At 41.3% G+C, this 17,467-nt stretch overlaps 1 protein-coding gene and 3 long non-coding RNA genes across 4 annotated transcripts; 1 reads left to right on the top strand and 3 right to left on the bottom strand.

Moving 5' to 3' along the window:
* Nucleotides 1–557: 557 nt before the first annotated feature.
* LOC116403559 lies at nt 558–1,845 on the bottom strand. Its single transcript, XR_004216361.1, has 3 exons — nt 1,704–1,845; nt 1,568–1,618; nt 558–740 (listed from the first exon to the last, which is right to left on the bottom strand). It is a non-coding gene; the product is annotated as an uncharacterized LOC116403559 (long non-coding RNA).
* Nucleotides 1,846–7,303: 5,458 nt separating this feature from the next.
* Nucleotides 7,304–8,543, bottom strand: LOC116403558. The gene is made up of 3 exons (XR_004216360.1): nt 8,458–8,543; nt 8,321–8,371; nt 7,304–7,494 (listed from the first exon to the last, which is right to left on the bottom strand). It is a non-coding gene; the product is annotated as an uncharacterized LOC116403558 (long non-coding RNA).
* Nucleotides 8,544–9,290: 747 nt separating this feature from the next.
* Nucleotides 9,291–11,417, top strand: LOC116403557. Its single transcript, XR_004216359.1, has 3 exons — nt 9,291–9,436; nt 10,816–10,857; nt 11,246–11,417. It is a non-coding gene; the product is annotated as an uncharacterized LOC116403557 (long non-coding RNA).
* Nucleotides 11,418–15,409: 3,992 nt separating this feature from the next.
* Nucleotides 15,410–17,174, bottom strand: LOC116403415. The gene is made up of 4 exons (XM_031884550.1): nt 17,057–17,174; nt 16,775–16,954; nt 16,295–16,726; nt 15,410–16,008 (listed from the first exon to the last, which is right to left on the bottom strand). Exons 1-4 carry the CDS (start codon nt 17,172–17,174, stop codon nt 15,410–15,412), a joined length of 1,329 nt encoding a protein of 442 aa, XP_031740410.1.
* Between the last annotated feature and the right edge of the window lie 293 nt (nt 17,175–17,467).

Raw genomic sequence — 17,467 nt, 5'->3', positions numbered from 1 at the left:
AATTAATTAATTCCCTCTCCTTTCTCTCTCACTTCCTCCCTCTTCCATTAATGGCAAGTTCTCCTTATCTTCCTCCTTTCTCCAGTGTTGATTCCTCCTCTACTTCGATATGTGATGCTCTTTTCTTCTTCCCTCGCAATTTCGATTCCACCATCGTCACCGATTTTGGTTGCAATTTCTACTCTCTTCAACCTCAACCTTCTAAATTCCCTCACTCTCACCGGATTGACTTCAATGTCCTTGGAACCTCCACTACTACTATTAGTACTCCCTCATCAAAGAATCCGTTGGATTATCAGACGCTCCTCTTCCTTTCCTTTCTAATCCTTGTGTCTTTTCCAACTCCAATGGTGAGCCCCGAACAAATCGCATTACTCCGTGAGTTCCCAATTAATTCCATCTTTATTTAATATTCATATGTCCTCTTTCCATTTGTTTCAATTATTGAATAGAAAGTGTAACGACCCAACTTTTCTAAGTAAGTCGAGATCGTTAGTTTTTAACAAATAAAAGACTCTGATTAAAATAAAACAAAACGTAAGCAATTTAAAAAAAAAAACATCTTCAAGTCAGGCCTGATTTTTAAACATTCAAGAAAACATAAACTAATACTGTTTGCAACAAACGTTTGTAAACTAAATTTCAAATCAATCTTAATTAAGCGGAAGCAATTACACGTTTCCTATGGCATCACGCTTCCTTCCTGCCCCTCGCCGGTTTGCCGCCTTTATTACCTTTGCCTGAAAATTAAACATAAGAAGGGTGAGTATTTTAAATACTCAGTAAGAGACCCTCTACTGGTCTCGTCAGGGGAAAATAAATTGTTAAAGTTCTATTGGGACACCCTGTACAGTCGCAGTCTTGTGATCCCGTAGGATACACATTTCAGTCTAACGCCCGAAGGACGTACATATCAGTCTAACGCCCCGAGGGACGTACATATCAGTCTAGTGTTCTGCAGAACACATATCAGTCAAATGCTCCCGAAGGTGCAAAATAAATTGGTGATCCCGTGGGACACCTACAAGGTAATCATCCCAATACAACCTAACAATTTATCCCCTCATTCCATTCAACCCATCCTTCAGATACTTCAAAACATAGAGTTCTTTCTCTCAACGTCCTAACAGTCAACTTATCTCACTTAGGTCATATGTCTGTCAATAACATACTAATACATCAGTCAATCAAACTATACAGTCAATACACCCCTCAGATCACCAGCACACAGTCATACTTTAGCGTAACGACACCCAATCTAAACGACAATCACAAGATCGCATCTGCATCTCATACAAGCATAATCTACAATTTTCGTCCTGTCCACATCCACACACATATATATATATTCCATGACAATCACAATATGCATTCCACATTAAGTCTACTTCAATTCCTATGCATATGTATATATATTTTCAGTCAATCCACAGTGTACATTCAGCACCGAATCTACACCCATACGTGTATAAACATAAGTATCATCTCAACATCTTTACTCAGTCAAAGATAATCATTCAGACATGCAATTCACAATCATAAGTGAGTCCAGTAGAAAATCCCTTACCTTCAAATTTGTTAAGCTCCTTAACCACGTTGAAGTCTATGAAGAACGAACCTAAACATTAAGACAATTTCTCAATAATTCCTTCAACGCATCAGTCATTTAAATTCAACCCAATGTGAATCTTTTTGCAACTTACCCAAATCTTCACGAAAGAAATCGAGCAGTGGCTTTGCGAAGAGATGACGTGCGACGGAGAGACCGTATACAAATGGCCGGAGAGTCGCGCGGCAGTGCAGACGACGGAGGAGAAGGAATCGGCGGCGGCTGGGCTGAAAACAGAGGAGAAAGGGAGGGGAGACAGCCGGCGGTTACAGGTTCACGCGGCGGCCTTGCTTCGCGAACAGAGATGGCGGCCGCGGTTGCAGCGACGGAAGAGCAACGGCGCCGCAGATCTGGACTGGCAGCGGCGCAGTCTTGCTTCGCGGTGGGGCTGCGGACGGAAGAAGAAAATGGAAAGAAAGGATCGGCGGCTAGCTGCGGGACGGGAAGAAGAAGATAGAGGTGTGGTTGCGGCTGGGCTGCGGTTGGCTGCGGCGGGACGGGAAGAAGAAGATAGAGGTGTGGTTGCGGCTGGGCTGCGGTTGGCTGCGGCGGGACGGGAAGAAGAAAAGAAAATGAGAGAGGGGTTGTGTGCGACGCTCGTGCGAGAGGAAGAAGGAAGGAAAAATATTCTTTTCTTTTCTTTCTTTTTATTTAAATTAAGTATAAATATATATATATATAAAATTAAAAACAAAATATATATATATACATACCTTTGGGGCATTACATTCTTCCCTCCTTAAGAAACTTTCGTCCTCGAAAGTTTTAATCCTGAAATAACTCTGGATAACGAGTCCTCATCTCTTCCTCTCGCTCCCATGTCGCCTCTTCAATTCGATGATTCCGCCACAAAACCTTTACTAATGGAATGCTTCTATTACGAAGCATCTTTACCTCTCTAGCCAGAATCTCCACAGGTTGTTCTACATAGCTCAAATGCTCATCAATCTCCAAGGGTTCATAGTCCACTACATGAGACGTATCGGCCACATACTTCCTCAACATCGAAACATGAAAACATTATGAACTGCAGAGAGAGATGGTGGTAATGCCAAGCGATACGCCACAACACCAACCCTCTCTAAGATCTCAAATGGTCCAACAAAACGAGGACTTAACTTTCCTTTCTTCTCAAAACGCATAACACCCTTCATAGGTGCTACCTTCAAGAATACCTTTTCTCCCACATCGAACTTAAGGTCTTTTCGTCGTACATCCGCATAACTCTTCTGTCTACTCTGCGCTGTTTGCATACGTGCTCTAATCTTTTGAATAGCCTCATTAGTAGACCGAACTAATTCAGGTCCCATCAATCTATGTTCACCAACCTCACTCCAACAAACAGGGGTTCTACAACATTTGCCATATAAAGCCTCAAATGGTGCCATACCGATGGTAGCCTGGAAACTGTTGTTATAAGCAAACTCCATCAAATGTAGATGAGAGTCCCAACTACCTGGAAACTCTATAACACAAGCTCGTAGCATATCCTCTAAAACTTGGTTCAAACGTTCAGTTTGACCATCAGTCTGTGGATGAAAGGCTGTACTGAAATCCAATCTCGTACCCATAGCAGTCTGAAGTCCCTTCCAAAACTTGGAAGTAAACCGTGCATCCCTATCAGAAACAATCGATACAGGCACTCCATGCAGTCTCACAATCTCAGTTAAATACAACTCTGCCCACTTACTAGCAGTATAAGTGGATTTTCCTGGTACAAAATGTGCCGATTTTGTAAGCCTGTCTATGACAACCAGAATCACTGTGAAACCCTTCAGGGTCTTAGGCAGCCCTGAAATAAAATCCATCGACACATTCTCCCACTTCCACTCTGGCACACTTAAAGGTTGTAATAAACCTGCTGGTTTCTGTCTAGGTGCCTTAACTTGCTGACATACTAGACACTTACTAACAAATTCCGCCACTTCTTTTCATATTCCGCCACCAATAAAATCGTTTTAGATCCTGATACATTTTCGTGCTACCAGGATGCATGGAAAATGGGGAATTATGGGCTTCATCTAGTAAGTCAATCTTAACTGTACTGTTCGCTGGCACACATAAACGTCTCTCAAACATCAAACCCACCATCAGAGGATATGGAGAACTCATCAGTCTGCCCTGTTCAACAAGGCTACGTCTCTCCCATCAAATAAGGATCATTACTCTGAGCCATCAACAATCTTGCTGCCTCAGAGTCGGTTGCACCGTTAATTGAGCTAGCTGTGAGGTGACTCTCTCCCACAGACACTGCAATCTCAGCTCTCTCCAAGTCTCGATGCAATGGTACCTGTCTAGTAATGAGTGCTGCACGAATGTGATGCTTTTCTACTAAGAGCATCAGCCACCACATTCGCCTTACCAGGATGGTATAATATCTCACAGTCATAATCTTTTACCAACTCGAGCCACCTTCGGCTGTCTCATATTCAACTCCTTCTGAGTGAAGAAGTACTTTAGGCTCTTATGGTCAGTAAAGATTTGTATCTTTTCACCGTACAAAGTAATGTCTCCATATCTTCAATGCAAAAAACCACTGCTGCCAACTCCAAATCATGTGTGGGTAGTTCTGCTTCGTGACTCTTCAACTGACGAGAGGCATAAGCAACCACCTTACCTTTCTGCATCAAAACACAACCCAGTCCTTTCTTGGAAGCATCACTGTAAATCACAAACTTCCAATGATCCATCTGGTACAGTAAGGACCGGTGCAGTAACTAACCTTTGCTTAAGGTTCTGAAAACTATCCTCACAAGCTGGACTCCAAACAAACGGAGTTCCCTTCCTTGTCAACTGAGTCAAAGGAGTAGCCAAACGTTGAAAAATCCTCCACAAACCTCCGGTAGTACCCTGCTAAACACCAGAAAACTACGAACCTCACCAACTGTGGAGGGTCGAGACCAACTGGTAACAGCTTCTATCTTTGCAGGTCTACTGAAACTCCCTCACTGGAAACCACATGACCAAGAAAAGTCACTTGCTTCAACCAAAATTCGCACTTCGAGAACTTAGCATACAGTTTATTGGCTCGAAGAGTCTCTAATACCTTATGTAAAATGTTCCTCATGTTCGACTTCAGTCTTGGAATAAACCAAGATAATCATCAATGAAGACTATCACAAAAGTGTCCAAGAAATCCTTAAACACCCTGTTCATCAAATCCATAAATACAGCAGGTGCATTAGTCAAACAAAAGACATCACTATGAATTCATAATGTCCATACCTCGAACGAAAGGCAGTCTTAGGAATATCACGGTCTCTAATCCTCAACTGGTGATAACCTGACCGTAAGTCAATCTTAGAGAACACCGTGGCTCCCTGTAACTGATCGAACAAAATCATCGATTCTGGGTAAAGGATACCTGTTCTTGACTGTTACTTTATTCAACTCTCTATAGTCAATGCAAAGACGCATCGACCCATCCTTCTTCTTCACAAACAATACTGGTGCACCCCAAGGTGACACACTAGGTCGAATAAAGCCTTTGTCAAGCAATTCTGTAACTGTACCTTCAGTTCTTTCAACTCAGCAGGAGCCATCCTATAAGGGGCTCTAGAAATAGGAGTAGTGTTTGGCTCCAACTCAATGGCAAAATCAACCTCTCTATGTGGCGGTAGTCCTGGAAGATCTTTTGGAAATACATCTGGGTAGTCTCTTACCACAGGTTCTGAAGTTAAAGAAGTCTCACCTTCCCTAGTATCCACCACACTTGCCAAAATACTCCAAGTACCCTGGTTGAGTAGTTTACTAGCTTTCATAGCTGAGATTACTTTAGGCAGTACTACTGTTCCTACTCCTTGAATTTAAAGCTAGATGCAGTAGGGGGACTAAACACAACTTCCTTACGAGAACAATCAATACTAGCATCATTAGTAGCTAGCCAATCCATACCTAAAATTACATCAAAGTCACGCATATCTAATACCAACAAGGTTACGTCCAGTACACACGACCAGCTATTTCAATTTCACATGCTTTAATCTTTTCCTTAGACAACATAATTTCTCCAGACGGTGTAGACACTGACAAAACATAGTCTAAGGTTCCACTTCTAAGCATGCATGCGTCACAAAAAGCGATGAAATAAATGAATGAGAAGATCCCGAGTCAAACAAGGTCAAGGCAAAATGCCCCAATACTGGTAACGTACCTGTCACTACTGTGCCGGCCTTCTCTGCCTCTGATCTATTAGTGGCAAAGATTGTACCCCGCTGTGGAGGTCTCTCTCCCTGACTGCTCGATCCAGCCCCAGTAGATCTCAAGGGACACCTATCAGCCATGTGTCCCTCTTGCTTGCACTTATAACAGACTCTCGTTCCATCAAACAACGACCCAGGTGGCGTTTCCCACACGTATCACATACTGGCCTCTCTTGAGTAGTGTCTCCTGCACGCGCCAGAATTCTGCTGGAAACTGCGAAAAGAATCACCTGGTCTCATGTTCCTCTGAGGAACTCCTACAGTTATCTGCTCTACTTTTCTCTTTTGACCCGACGACGATCCCTTATTAAAGCTCCTTGGCTGTCTTTCATCCTTCCCAATACTCATATCCACTGCCAGACGCAGTGCTTCAGCTTGGGTAGTGGGCTTTAGTGCTCGCACAAACCCCTAATTTCATCTCTCAATCCCTTGACGAACCTATCAGCTCTAGCCTGCTCATTACTAACAAGCTCAGGGGCAAAACGTGACAGCATATCAAACTCCTGGTCGTACTCCTCGACTGTCATATATCCTTGCTTCAACTCCAAGAATTCCTGGCTTTTGGCGTCTCTAAGGTTAGCCGAGAAAAACTTGGTATAGAAGCAGTCCTTAAACTGATCCCAGGTAATCTGCCTCACATCTCCACCTAGCATGCGCATTGTAGTCCTCCACCAGATAATGCCTCTGTCCCTCAGTAGAAAAGCAGCACACTGAACTCTGTGCTCCTCAGGACATCTCATGTAATTAAATATGGTTTCCACATAGGACAACCACATTTCAGCTTTAGTAGGATCCTCCAGTGACCCATCAAACGTCTGAGGTCATACTTCCGAAAGTCCCTCAAATGTTTCGCCTCAGCAGAAAGTTGGTTAGGTAATTCTTGTGCAGGAGGGGCTGCTGGTGCAGGGGGAACTACAGGTGCAGGTGGGACTGCAGGTGCCTGCTGGTTTTGAGCTATAGCTGTCATAAGTTCTGTAAACCTCTGCTCCATGTGAGCAGACAGTGCATCAAACTCAACGTGAGTCACGGGTGCAGCAGGAATTTGCTGTTCAGCTTGACCCCAGTAGGCTGATTACGACCTGCTCCTCTACCTCGGCCCTACTACTCCTCTACCTCGGCCTCTACGACCTCCTCTACGTACTTCTTCCCTTGGCGGCATAATTCCTATTACCCACCAACAACACTCTTTAACAAAATCTTAATCATAAACATAAGCAAGTCTTTATCGTCATGCAATCTAGTTTAATTTAGGCAAGGTCATGCAAATAAACCATACATATAAGCATAAAGCATACCTGACGAGAGACGAAGGGTCGCGTTTGCCATAGGAACACAAAAACATAGACTTACATCGTAAGTCAGTCTACAGAACCTAAAACTTAGGCTCTGATACCAACTGTAACGACCCAACTTTTCTAAGTAAGTCGAGATCGTTAGTTTTTAACAAATAAAAGACTCTGATTAAAATAAAAAAAAAACGTAAGCAATTTAAAAAAAAAAAACATCTTCAAGTCAGGCCTGATTTTTAAACATTCAAGAAAACATAAACTAATACTGTTTGCAACAAACGTTTGTAAACTAAATTTCAAATCAATCTTAATTAAGCGGAAGCAATTACACGTTTCCTATGGCATCACGCTTCCTTCCTGCCCCTCGCCGGTTTGCCGCCTTTATTACCTTTGCCTGAAAATTAAACATAAGAAGGGTGAGTATTTTAAATACTCAGTAAGAGACCCTCTACTGGTCTCGTCAGGGGAAAATAAATTGTTAAAGTTCTATTGGGACACCCTGTACAGTCGCAGTCTTGTGATCCCGTAGGATACACATTTCAGTCTAACGCCCCGAAGGACGTACATATCAGTCTAACGCCCCGAGGGACGTACATATCAGTCTAGTGTTCTGCAGAACACATATCAGTCAAATGCTCCCGAAGGTGCAAAAATAAATTGGTGATCCCGTGGGACACCTACAAGGTAATCATCCCAATACAACCTAACAATTTATCCCCTCATTCCATTCAACCCATCCTTCAGATACTTCAAACATAGAGTTCTTTCTCTCAACGTCCTAACAGTCAACTTATCTCACTTAGGTCATATGTCTGTCAATAAATACTAATACATCAGTCAATCAAACTATACAGTCAATACACCCCTCAGATCACCAGCACACAGTCATACTTTAGCGTAACGACACCCAATCTAAACGACAATCACAAGATCGCATCTGCATCTCATACAAGCATAATCTACAATTTTCGTCCTGTCCACATCCACACACATATATATATATTCCATGACAATCACAATATGCATTCCACATTAAGTCTACTTCAATTCCTATGCATATGTATATATATTTTCAGTCAATCACAGTGTACATTCAGCACCGAATCTACACCCATACGTGTATAAACATAAGTATCATCTCAACATCTTTACTCAGTCAAAGATAATCATTCAGACATGCAATTCACAATCATAAGTGAGTCCAGTAGAAAATCCCTTACCTTCAAATTTGTTAAGCTCCTTAACCACGTTGAAGTCTATGAAGAACGAACCTAAACATTAAGACAATTTCTCAATAATTCCCTTCAACGCATCAGTCATTTAAATTCAACCCAATGTGAATCTTTTTGCAACTTACCCAAATCTTCACGAAAGAAATCGAGCAGTGGCTTTGCGAAGAGATGACGTGCGACGGAGAGACCGTATACAAATGGCCGGAGAGTCCGCGGCAGTGCAGACGACGGAGGAGAAGGAATCGGCGGCGGCTGGGCTGAAAACAGAGGAGAAAGGAAGGAGGAGACAGCCGGCGGTTACAGGTTCACGCGGCGGCCTTGCTTCGCGAACAGAGATGGCGGCCGACGGTTGCAGCGACGGAAGAGCAACGGCGCCGCAGATCTGGACTGGCAGCGGCGCAATCTTGCTTCGCGGTGGGCTGCGGACGGAAGAAGAAAATGGAAAGAAAGGATCGGCGGCTAGCTGCGGGACGGGAAGAAGAAGATAGAGGTGTGGTTGCGGCTGGGCTGCGTTGGCTGCGGCGGGACGGGAAGAAGAAGATAGAGGTGTGGTTGCGGCTGGGCTGCGGTTGGCTGCGGCGGGACGGGAAGAAGAAAAGAAAATGAGAGAGGGGTTGTGTGCGACGCTCGTGCGAGAGGAAGAAGGAAGGAAAAATATATTCTTTTCTTTTCTTTTCTTTTTATTTAAATTAAGTATAAATATATATATATATATTATAAAATTAAAAACAAAATATATATATATACATACCTTTGGGGCATTACAGAAAGTTAATTGAATGAACTATGTTCCAATAATTTCATGTGGTTCTGGTAAAGCACAGTGCATCCGGTCGAACTTCCCCCATTATGTAATTTTATGGAGGTAGTTTTGTAAATTGGATTGAAACAGGGGCTATTCAATGTGTATGCATTAAAATATAGGGATTGTTTTTCAATTAAATATAAATTGATTGAGCCTCTGATGTGCTAGTAAGCATCAGATCTCCTCTGTGTATATATAGTTAGGTACTCTTCTTTTTTTTATAGGTTCCGTCATATATATCACGGTCTGAAGTTGTAGCTAAACTTGCTTTCATCTTCAGTTTCTATCACTATTTAAAGGTCAGATTTTGTTCGATTAGAAGAATGTAAATTTGTCAAGGACAATAGCATGCTTAGTTTAATTGTACTCAAATATTGTTACTAAAACAATTGCTTTATTTGTTGATACCATTATTTGTGTGGTAGATCTCTTGATTCATTTTGATGTTTGTATTTTGAAGACATACAAAGGTCATAATACTAGTTGCTATTCTTTTTATCTTGGTACGTTTCATTTTTGTTTTAATATTTCACTGTCTCTATAATGATTGTACAAACATATCTCATCATTCAATCACTTTTCAAGTTTTAGATTCTGAAATTTGTACATATTGGGGTTTTCCTTTTTCTTTATTTTGGATTATTTCAAATCTCCAAAGATCTTTCTTGTAACATTTGCATATTTTAGTTTGTTAAAATCTTCGAAAGTAGAGGAGAAGGCTCCAAAAGCATTCTGTCTCTCATTGCCTTGCCCTAACATTATCATCTGTGTAAGATGTGCCAATGAGTAGACCATTTTCTTTTACTTTTTTTTCCATAGCTTTTGAACCACTTTCCCTTTCTCTCCTTCTCTTTCATTCTTCTTTTATGTTAATTGGAAGAAGCTTTGAGGCCTCTCTTGAAAATAATGAGGTTTTGAAGGGATAGAAAGAGAGTGATGGTGGGATCCATCAAAGGTTTGGGATTTCACACAATGTTCGCATCACTCTTTTAAATGTAATTAGAGGTTGAGGAGTTGATCGCCGATCATAGATAAGGAGGGGCTGGTTAGTGGCTTGGAAAAGAATTCAGACAACATTAATTTTTTCTAAAAAATAAACCAACCTTCCGACGGTTGGTTAACACTCCTCGACAGTCGAGATAGGGTAAGACTTGTATTCAGGTTCTGTTGATACCTATATTTGTGCTTCATCACTTTATAATTGTACTTTTATTTATCCCCTTTGTATATTTCCATGTGTTTCATGTTTGTCTTTTATGTTTCTTCTATTTATATATTTCTTCATGTTCTTCTCCATTCGGGTTTGCTCTTGCGGAGGTTACACATTCATTGTTGTGCTGGTACTTTAGTTAATGATGTCTAATAATTTTTGTTTTGCAAATTTTGTTAGTGCTCAAGTTTGATTTCATACTGCCTTTAGCATAGCTTTACGACTGCAGAATTCAATTGCACATTGCCCTTTTTTATTTTGTTATTACTGATGGACTTATTTGTGATACCTTTAAAGAAGAAAATTTATGGCTATTTGTGTTGAAGTTTATTTGTTGATTATTGGTTGGTTTTTTCCCTCCACTTTTCTTAATATTTTGAAGTGTGTAATAAGGTAAGCAATTTTTTAGTCCCCTAAATTTGTTTTGTTGATGAATTGTTTCCTTTTTTTTCTCGGTTTTGTTTTCAGGTTTTCATCATTATTCATTTGGTGGCTAAATATTACTCATGGGTATTTGTTCGATCTTATTTTGTTGTGATCAATTGATATACATAATATGCACTATAAATTTGTTAAATTGTTGGATTATTTGCTTTTTTAATAAGGTTGGAGGAACCTCAAGGTACGTTTTGTTAAAGCATATTTTATATTGATAAATTTGAAGTTGTCAAGTCTATAACAATGATAATGTTAATACGAGTAAATTTATAGCAAATTTAGTTGACTTAACTTATTTACATGCTGGTTGCTCGGACTCTTGGAAAAACCTTACGTGCATTTTAACCCACGGTAAGAGGACTTAAGGTTGTTATGACTTACATATCAGTTTTTGAGATTTTCCTTTGTAACTTTTTCATAGACCTTATTGTAGTTTTTTGTTCTTCATTTTTGTTTGTAGGACGTTTCTAGAGAATGCAAGACCATGTTTGAGTGAGAAATTGGTCTCGATGAAATTGAGAGTTCAATGAACAGCACATACAATGCAAGTAAATCTACCTACTCAAACCCATCTTCTATTTCTAAAGCAGAAGGGCTTTCGGTGGCTGAAACAAGTGAGTGATTAAGTTTTTTATCACCCGTATTATTTGTTATCACTAGGAAAAGAAAGCTGAGTAGAAAAAGTAGAATGCCAAATGGAAAAAAAAAAGATTAGTAAGCAGCGTTATTATTTTAAAATAGAAAACAAAAATTAACATTATTGTTAAACCGAGCCATTCTAGAGAACATGAAATAGAATTGGATAGCTGCCATGCATCGTGTCTATGAATGTTAAGAATGAAACTATCGTAGGGTTATAGAATAATCATTCTATCAGCCTCAATTATGATACAGGGTTTATGAAATAGAATTTTCTTATGTATTGTAATAGTAGAAGATTCTTCGTCAGGAAGCAAAGCTTATAGCTTTGAAGAGTATCTAAAGGTTACAGAAGAGCAACCGAAAGCTTACGATCAGCTCCAAACCAATTTTCCAGCACAAAGCCAGAGTGGATCCCAAGTACAACGGGAAGGTTGTTAAAATCAAATCTCTTATGTCTTATTTCATAACTATTTAGTTTTGATCTTAACTACAACAATTTTCATTTTTTTCTAGGTGAACATTGTATGTGCTTAGAAATTAAGTGTTTTGAAAATTAGAGGTGAGCAATCACACTTAGAAACTAAGTGTAGAACCATAGAAATGTTACCCCATCGGTTCTAGCAATGCCTAGTTACCGCAGTTCATAACAAAGAAAGAAAAGAGGCTCGTAAATGCAGACCATAAAAAAGTGAGACAATCAACAATTATAAAAAAAAACATATGCAATATGCATTAAAAAAAGCTCATAAAAAATATAGAGTCAAGTCGGTTAGGTCAAGTAGAACATGTTGAGTTCCCTAGCTATTAGAGCTTTTGGGGGAAAACATCGCTTTTGGCCTAACCAAAACTAGACCATCTATTTTTAGTGTTTTAAACATAACGTCAAGTTTGATTGAGGGCTTTGAAAAGAGGAGGAATCCTCCTCGATCCACAGTAGGGCGAAAACGAGGCTTGTTGTCACTTCGAAGGGAGCAGTCAAACTTAGCATTGAGTTTGATTTTTTTTTTTGAAAAGGTAATGATAATATTATACAACAACAAGGTGGACCTCACAGCCTGAGGTCAAGACAAAAGAGCGAACAACACTCACAGAACAAGTAGTTAGACAAAACAACCCATAAGTACCCAAAACAACCCCACATCTCGGGAACAAGAACTAAAACCAAAAGAAACCAACTAGTGTTCCAAACATTAAAAGGACAAGAAGAAGAGAGAAAGACAACAAAGTTAATAAAGAGAAGAGAAACCCACAACCCGGGAACAAGCAAACGAAAAGAACATTAAATAAGACCATGAACACCATCCGACCAAGAAGCAGCACACGCTTTAATACACGACCGAATGAGCTGGAATACAACCATAGGCTCCCGAATAGCACCTCCATGAAGACGATGATTTCGCTCCTGCCAAATGAAATAAATTGTAGCACACCAGAGAAGGCGCCACAGTTTTCTCCTCACACTCTTCCCAATACCCTGATTATAAATCCAAGATAACCAACCCCCCAATAACCGATTCTATGAGAAGATGACATAAGCAAAAGGATCCTCGACCAAATCTCCCACCCAAAATGACAAGAAAAAAAACAAATGATCACGAGACTCATAGTTCCCTCCACAAAGCAAACACGATAAAGGAATCGACCTATCCCACCGACTTAACCTATCTCTAGTACCCAACCTATCCCTGATGGCCAACCAAGCACAGAAGGAGTGCTTAGGAATATTTCCCCCACCCCATAGTAAACCCGACCAACCAACCCTACTACTATGAGGACGAATAGTCTCCCACGCACTAGTGATCGAAAAACTATCATGACTCCCCGGCACCCAGACCCACCTATCCTCAACACTCGGACTCGGCCTCACTCCCTGAACCCTATCCCAAATGTCCATCAAATCCAAAGAAACAAGCGGCCACCTCCAATCACCATCCCGACCCATGAAATCCACCAGCCTCGCATCCCACCGACTACCCGCATCATAGATCACCCTCTTCCCAAACTGCTGGATAATCGGCCCACCCTGAATCCATGGAACCAACCACACTCTACACTTCCTTCCATTGCCCACCTCCATCTTAACATGAGCTTTAAGGATATCCCGCTTACGCAAGATTTCCCTAAAGCACCAAGATCGACCCACCCCAGCATCGATCTCCCACAGCGATCTCCCTTTAAGGATATAAGATTCCACCCAAGCAACTCACAAACTACCAGATTTAACAAGTAGCAACCATAATATCTTCAACGTGCTTGCTATATTCCAAGAAGATCCATCACGAATATCAAGACCTCCTTCATCAAAAGGAAGACAAACCTCATCCCAGGCAACTTTAGCACCACCTCTTCCCTCCTCCTTACCTCTCCACAGATAAGCCCTCAAGATCTTATCAACGTCTCTGTGGACTTTCATAGGAAGCATGAACACACTAGCCCAATAAACCTGAAGGCTCCTAAGGACTGAGCGAACAAGCTGAAGTCTACCTGCAAAAGATAACACTCTAGCAGACCAAGACCGAATACGACTGGTAATACGCTGAATAAGGGGATCACAATCAGAGCTCCGCAATCTTCCAGAGAGGAGAGGAAGCCCAAGATAACGAACAGGGAGATGACCAATGGAAAAACCCATGTTAGCAGCAAGCCGAGAAGCTTTCGAACTATTAACCCCCACAAGAAAAATTGAGCTTTTAGCAAGATTAGCAAACAGTCCTGAAAGCTCACCAAACCTCTTAATACTCTCTTTTATGAAACTTATAGAATGATTATAAGCAGTACAAAAGATCATCAAGTCATCTATAAAAGTAAGATGAGTTAATCTGACCTTCTCACAAAACTGGTGGAATTGAAAATTCTTAGGTGGGCTGTTCAACATGCGAGAAAGCACCTCCATGACCATCACAAATAAGAACGGGGATAAAGGGTCACCTTGTCTAAGTCCTTTCCTCCCATGGAAAAAACCTTACAACGATCCATTAATCATAATGGAGAACATCGGAGAGGTCACACACGCTCGAACCCAACTCACAAATCTTAAAGGCGTACCTATGGCAATCAGCAGGCCAAAGAGGAAATCCCAATTAACAGAATCATATGCTTTTTGGAGGTCAACCTTCATAGTGGACTGAGGTTTACCTCTATGCAAATGGTATGCCCTTACAAGCTCCTGACAAAGAAGAATATTGTCAATAATACTCCTCCCAGGGATGAAAGCTGGCTAATTTCCACTAACAAAAGAAGGAAGCCACACACGAAGCCTATCTACCAATATTCTTGAAATGCATTTATAAATAACGCTACAACAAGATATAGGGCTGAAATCCTCCAATCGATTAACACCATTCCTTTTAGGAATAAGTGTAATAGCAGTCGTATTCACCCCTTGAGGGAAGTAATTGGTCTCAAAGAAGTGTAAGACGACATCACAGAAGCCCTCTCCAACCACTGTCCAAGCTCCTTTGAAGAAGCCAACTGAATACCCATCATGACCTGGAGCCTTTCCACCATCCATGGAGAACAGAACACGTCTCACTTCCTTCCTGCCAATAGGCGACTGGAGGGCCTGGCAACACTCCTCAGTCCATCTAAACTGAACAATCTCCTCAATACAAGTAGAGAGCTCAATATAGCTAATATTCTGAGAACCCAGACTATCTTTGAAATAATTCACTACCACCTGAGTCACCTGATCATGGTTAGTCAACCAATTTCCATCTGCGTCAATAACTGATCTCAAAGCATTGCTGCTCTGCCTTGATCGAACATATCGATGAAAAAAGGCAGTATTCTGGTCATCTAGCTTCAACCATCTGATTTGCGAATTCTGGCGCATAGCGGCTTCCTCCACTCTAACCGCTTTCCAAAAGTTTATCGTGGCTAAGCTCGCGTGATTAGTCGCCTCCTCCAACAGAGAGTTCGTCTCCATCTCTCTTTAAGCTCGGTCCATGGTATCATTGGCAAGACGAACATCCTCACTGATGGTTCAGATATGCCTACCAAAATGTCTGCGAAGAATCGACTTGAGATTTCTTAAGTTCCTTACACTATTCAAAATTGGAGAAACTCTAGTATCTTTGGTCCAAGCAGAGGACACAACATCCATAAAGGACGCTTCTTCAACCCAATGGTTAAAGAAACGAAAAGAGACCACTTGTTGGCTTCGCTGATTACTGGGATAGACAAGTATGGAAGAATGATCAGAAATACCCCACGGGACGACGTTAACCCACATGTTAGGCCATGTACTAAGCCCCTCATCATTCACTAGGATACGATCAAGTCTCCTCATCAAACCCAACCCATGTCTCTTACTAGTCCAAGTAAACCAGTTCCCCTGGACCGCGGGTTCAATAAGGTCCGCCTCTCGAATAGCCATGTCAAACTCCTCCATATCCTCCACGTTCGGAGCACCCCCGAAGGCTTCAGAGTGGAGTCTGATGGTGTTAAAATCACCAAAGACCATACCCGGTCCTCTCCAACCAGCAGAGATCTCAATTATTCGCCTCCATAAAACACGTCTCTCGATATTACTATTAGAGGCATACACACACAGAACCTCTACCTTCTCCCCAAAGATCAAATCTGTTATTACACCAGAAATAAACTGGTCGACAACTTTGTTAGTCGTGAACACGAATCTGTTACGTTTCCACATAATCCACATCCGACCTACTCCACTATTGCTGTAGTTACTAATGAACCCCTACGAATCACTAAATCTTCTAGATATCGAGACAAAGTTCTCCTCTCGAACTTTAGTATCCAGGATGCAATAGAAACCCACCATAGACACGGCTAAGAAGTCCTTCACCGCTCTACACTTTACAGGGCTATTAAGGCCCCGCACGTTCCACGTACACCAACTAACCATGAGGTTGTATGGGAGCCGCCTCTCCCATAGGAATTACATCACCTATAGTACTCAAAACGACCATAGAAGAGTCATCTACTCGTAAGGGAGGAGGGGAGCCATCCACTATAGATAAAGGCCATTTATCTCCTTTATCCACCTCCATGAGGTTGTTAAAGGAGTTAGTGATACTCACTTCCGCCCTTTTCCCTCTGTCCCAAATAGAGATCATTCCCCTATTTTTCCTATCAACTGGGGTAAATTCCTCCCGATTTACCTCCACCTTTTCAGGCAGTTTATGGGTAATAATTTCTCCTTCTTCCATGTGTTGGAAGGATTCCAACACAACATCTCCATACTCCCCACAATCTGGAACCACCTCTTTAGTAGGAACAACCTCTTTAACAGGAACCTCTTTACTTGCAGCTTCCTTTTTACTATTTTCATTGCCTCTTTAAAGGGTGTTTTGCGAGTGTCCAAAAGATCGACACAAGTTACATTTTTTCCGTTTCCACTCATAAGTGACAGTTACAATAAATTCCTCTCCTCTAAGGTTGACTGTTACTTCGGCAGGCATAATACTGTTCACATTCAATTCCACACATATACGGGAATAAGAAAGACGACGCCTCTCTTTAGTAGCAAGATCAACTGAAAGAGGTTTTCCTATTGCACTCGCTACCACAGTCAAACCAACATCCGTCTATAGCTCCAACGGAATCCTCCCTAACTTTATCCAAACAGGAATTGAATCAAAGACAAAGGATTCAGGAACTATACCTGGAGTCCATTTGCGGAGGAGCATAGGTTTGCCTCCAAGGTGCCATGGGCCACGGGATAAGATCCACTCTATCGACTTCAGATGTTTGAATTCAAAGCAGATGAGCCCATTCTCCATCAGAGTAATGTGTTGGCATTTCAAATTCTACCCCAAATCTTCTCTATAAGACGATAGATGACTAGATACGGCAATTTTGCATCAAATTAATTGCGCTGATGAGGGAGTTCTCCCACACTCTAACTCCTTGACTAATAACTTCTTCAAACGGGGTCACCACAATTTTCTCTCCCACAGTAGTCAGAGTTGTATAGGTCATAGAGAAACCTCTTGTTGAGCCAAATAAGGAAGCCCATGAATTTTTACCTGCACCTCCAGAATTATTAGATTTATGCACCTCATGCCCAACGAAT

The sequence above is a fragment of the Cucumis sativus genome, chromosome 4 (assembly GCF_000004075.3).
Source record: "Cucumis sativus cultivar 9930 chromosome 4, Cucumber_9930_V3, whole genome shotgun sequence".
Taxonomy (NCBI): domain Eukaryota; kingdom Viridiplantae; phylum Streptophyta; class Magnoliopsida; order Cucurbitales; family Cucurbitaceae; genus Cucumis; species Cucumis sativus.
Note: the sequence above shows the minus strand (reverse complement) of the source record. Positions and strands in the feature narration are given on the sequence as shown.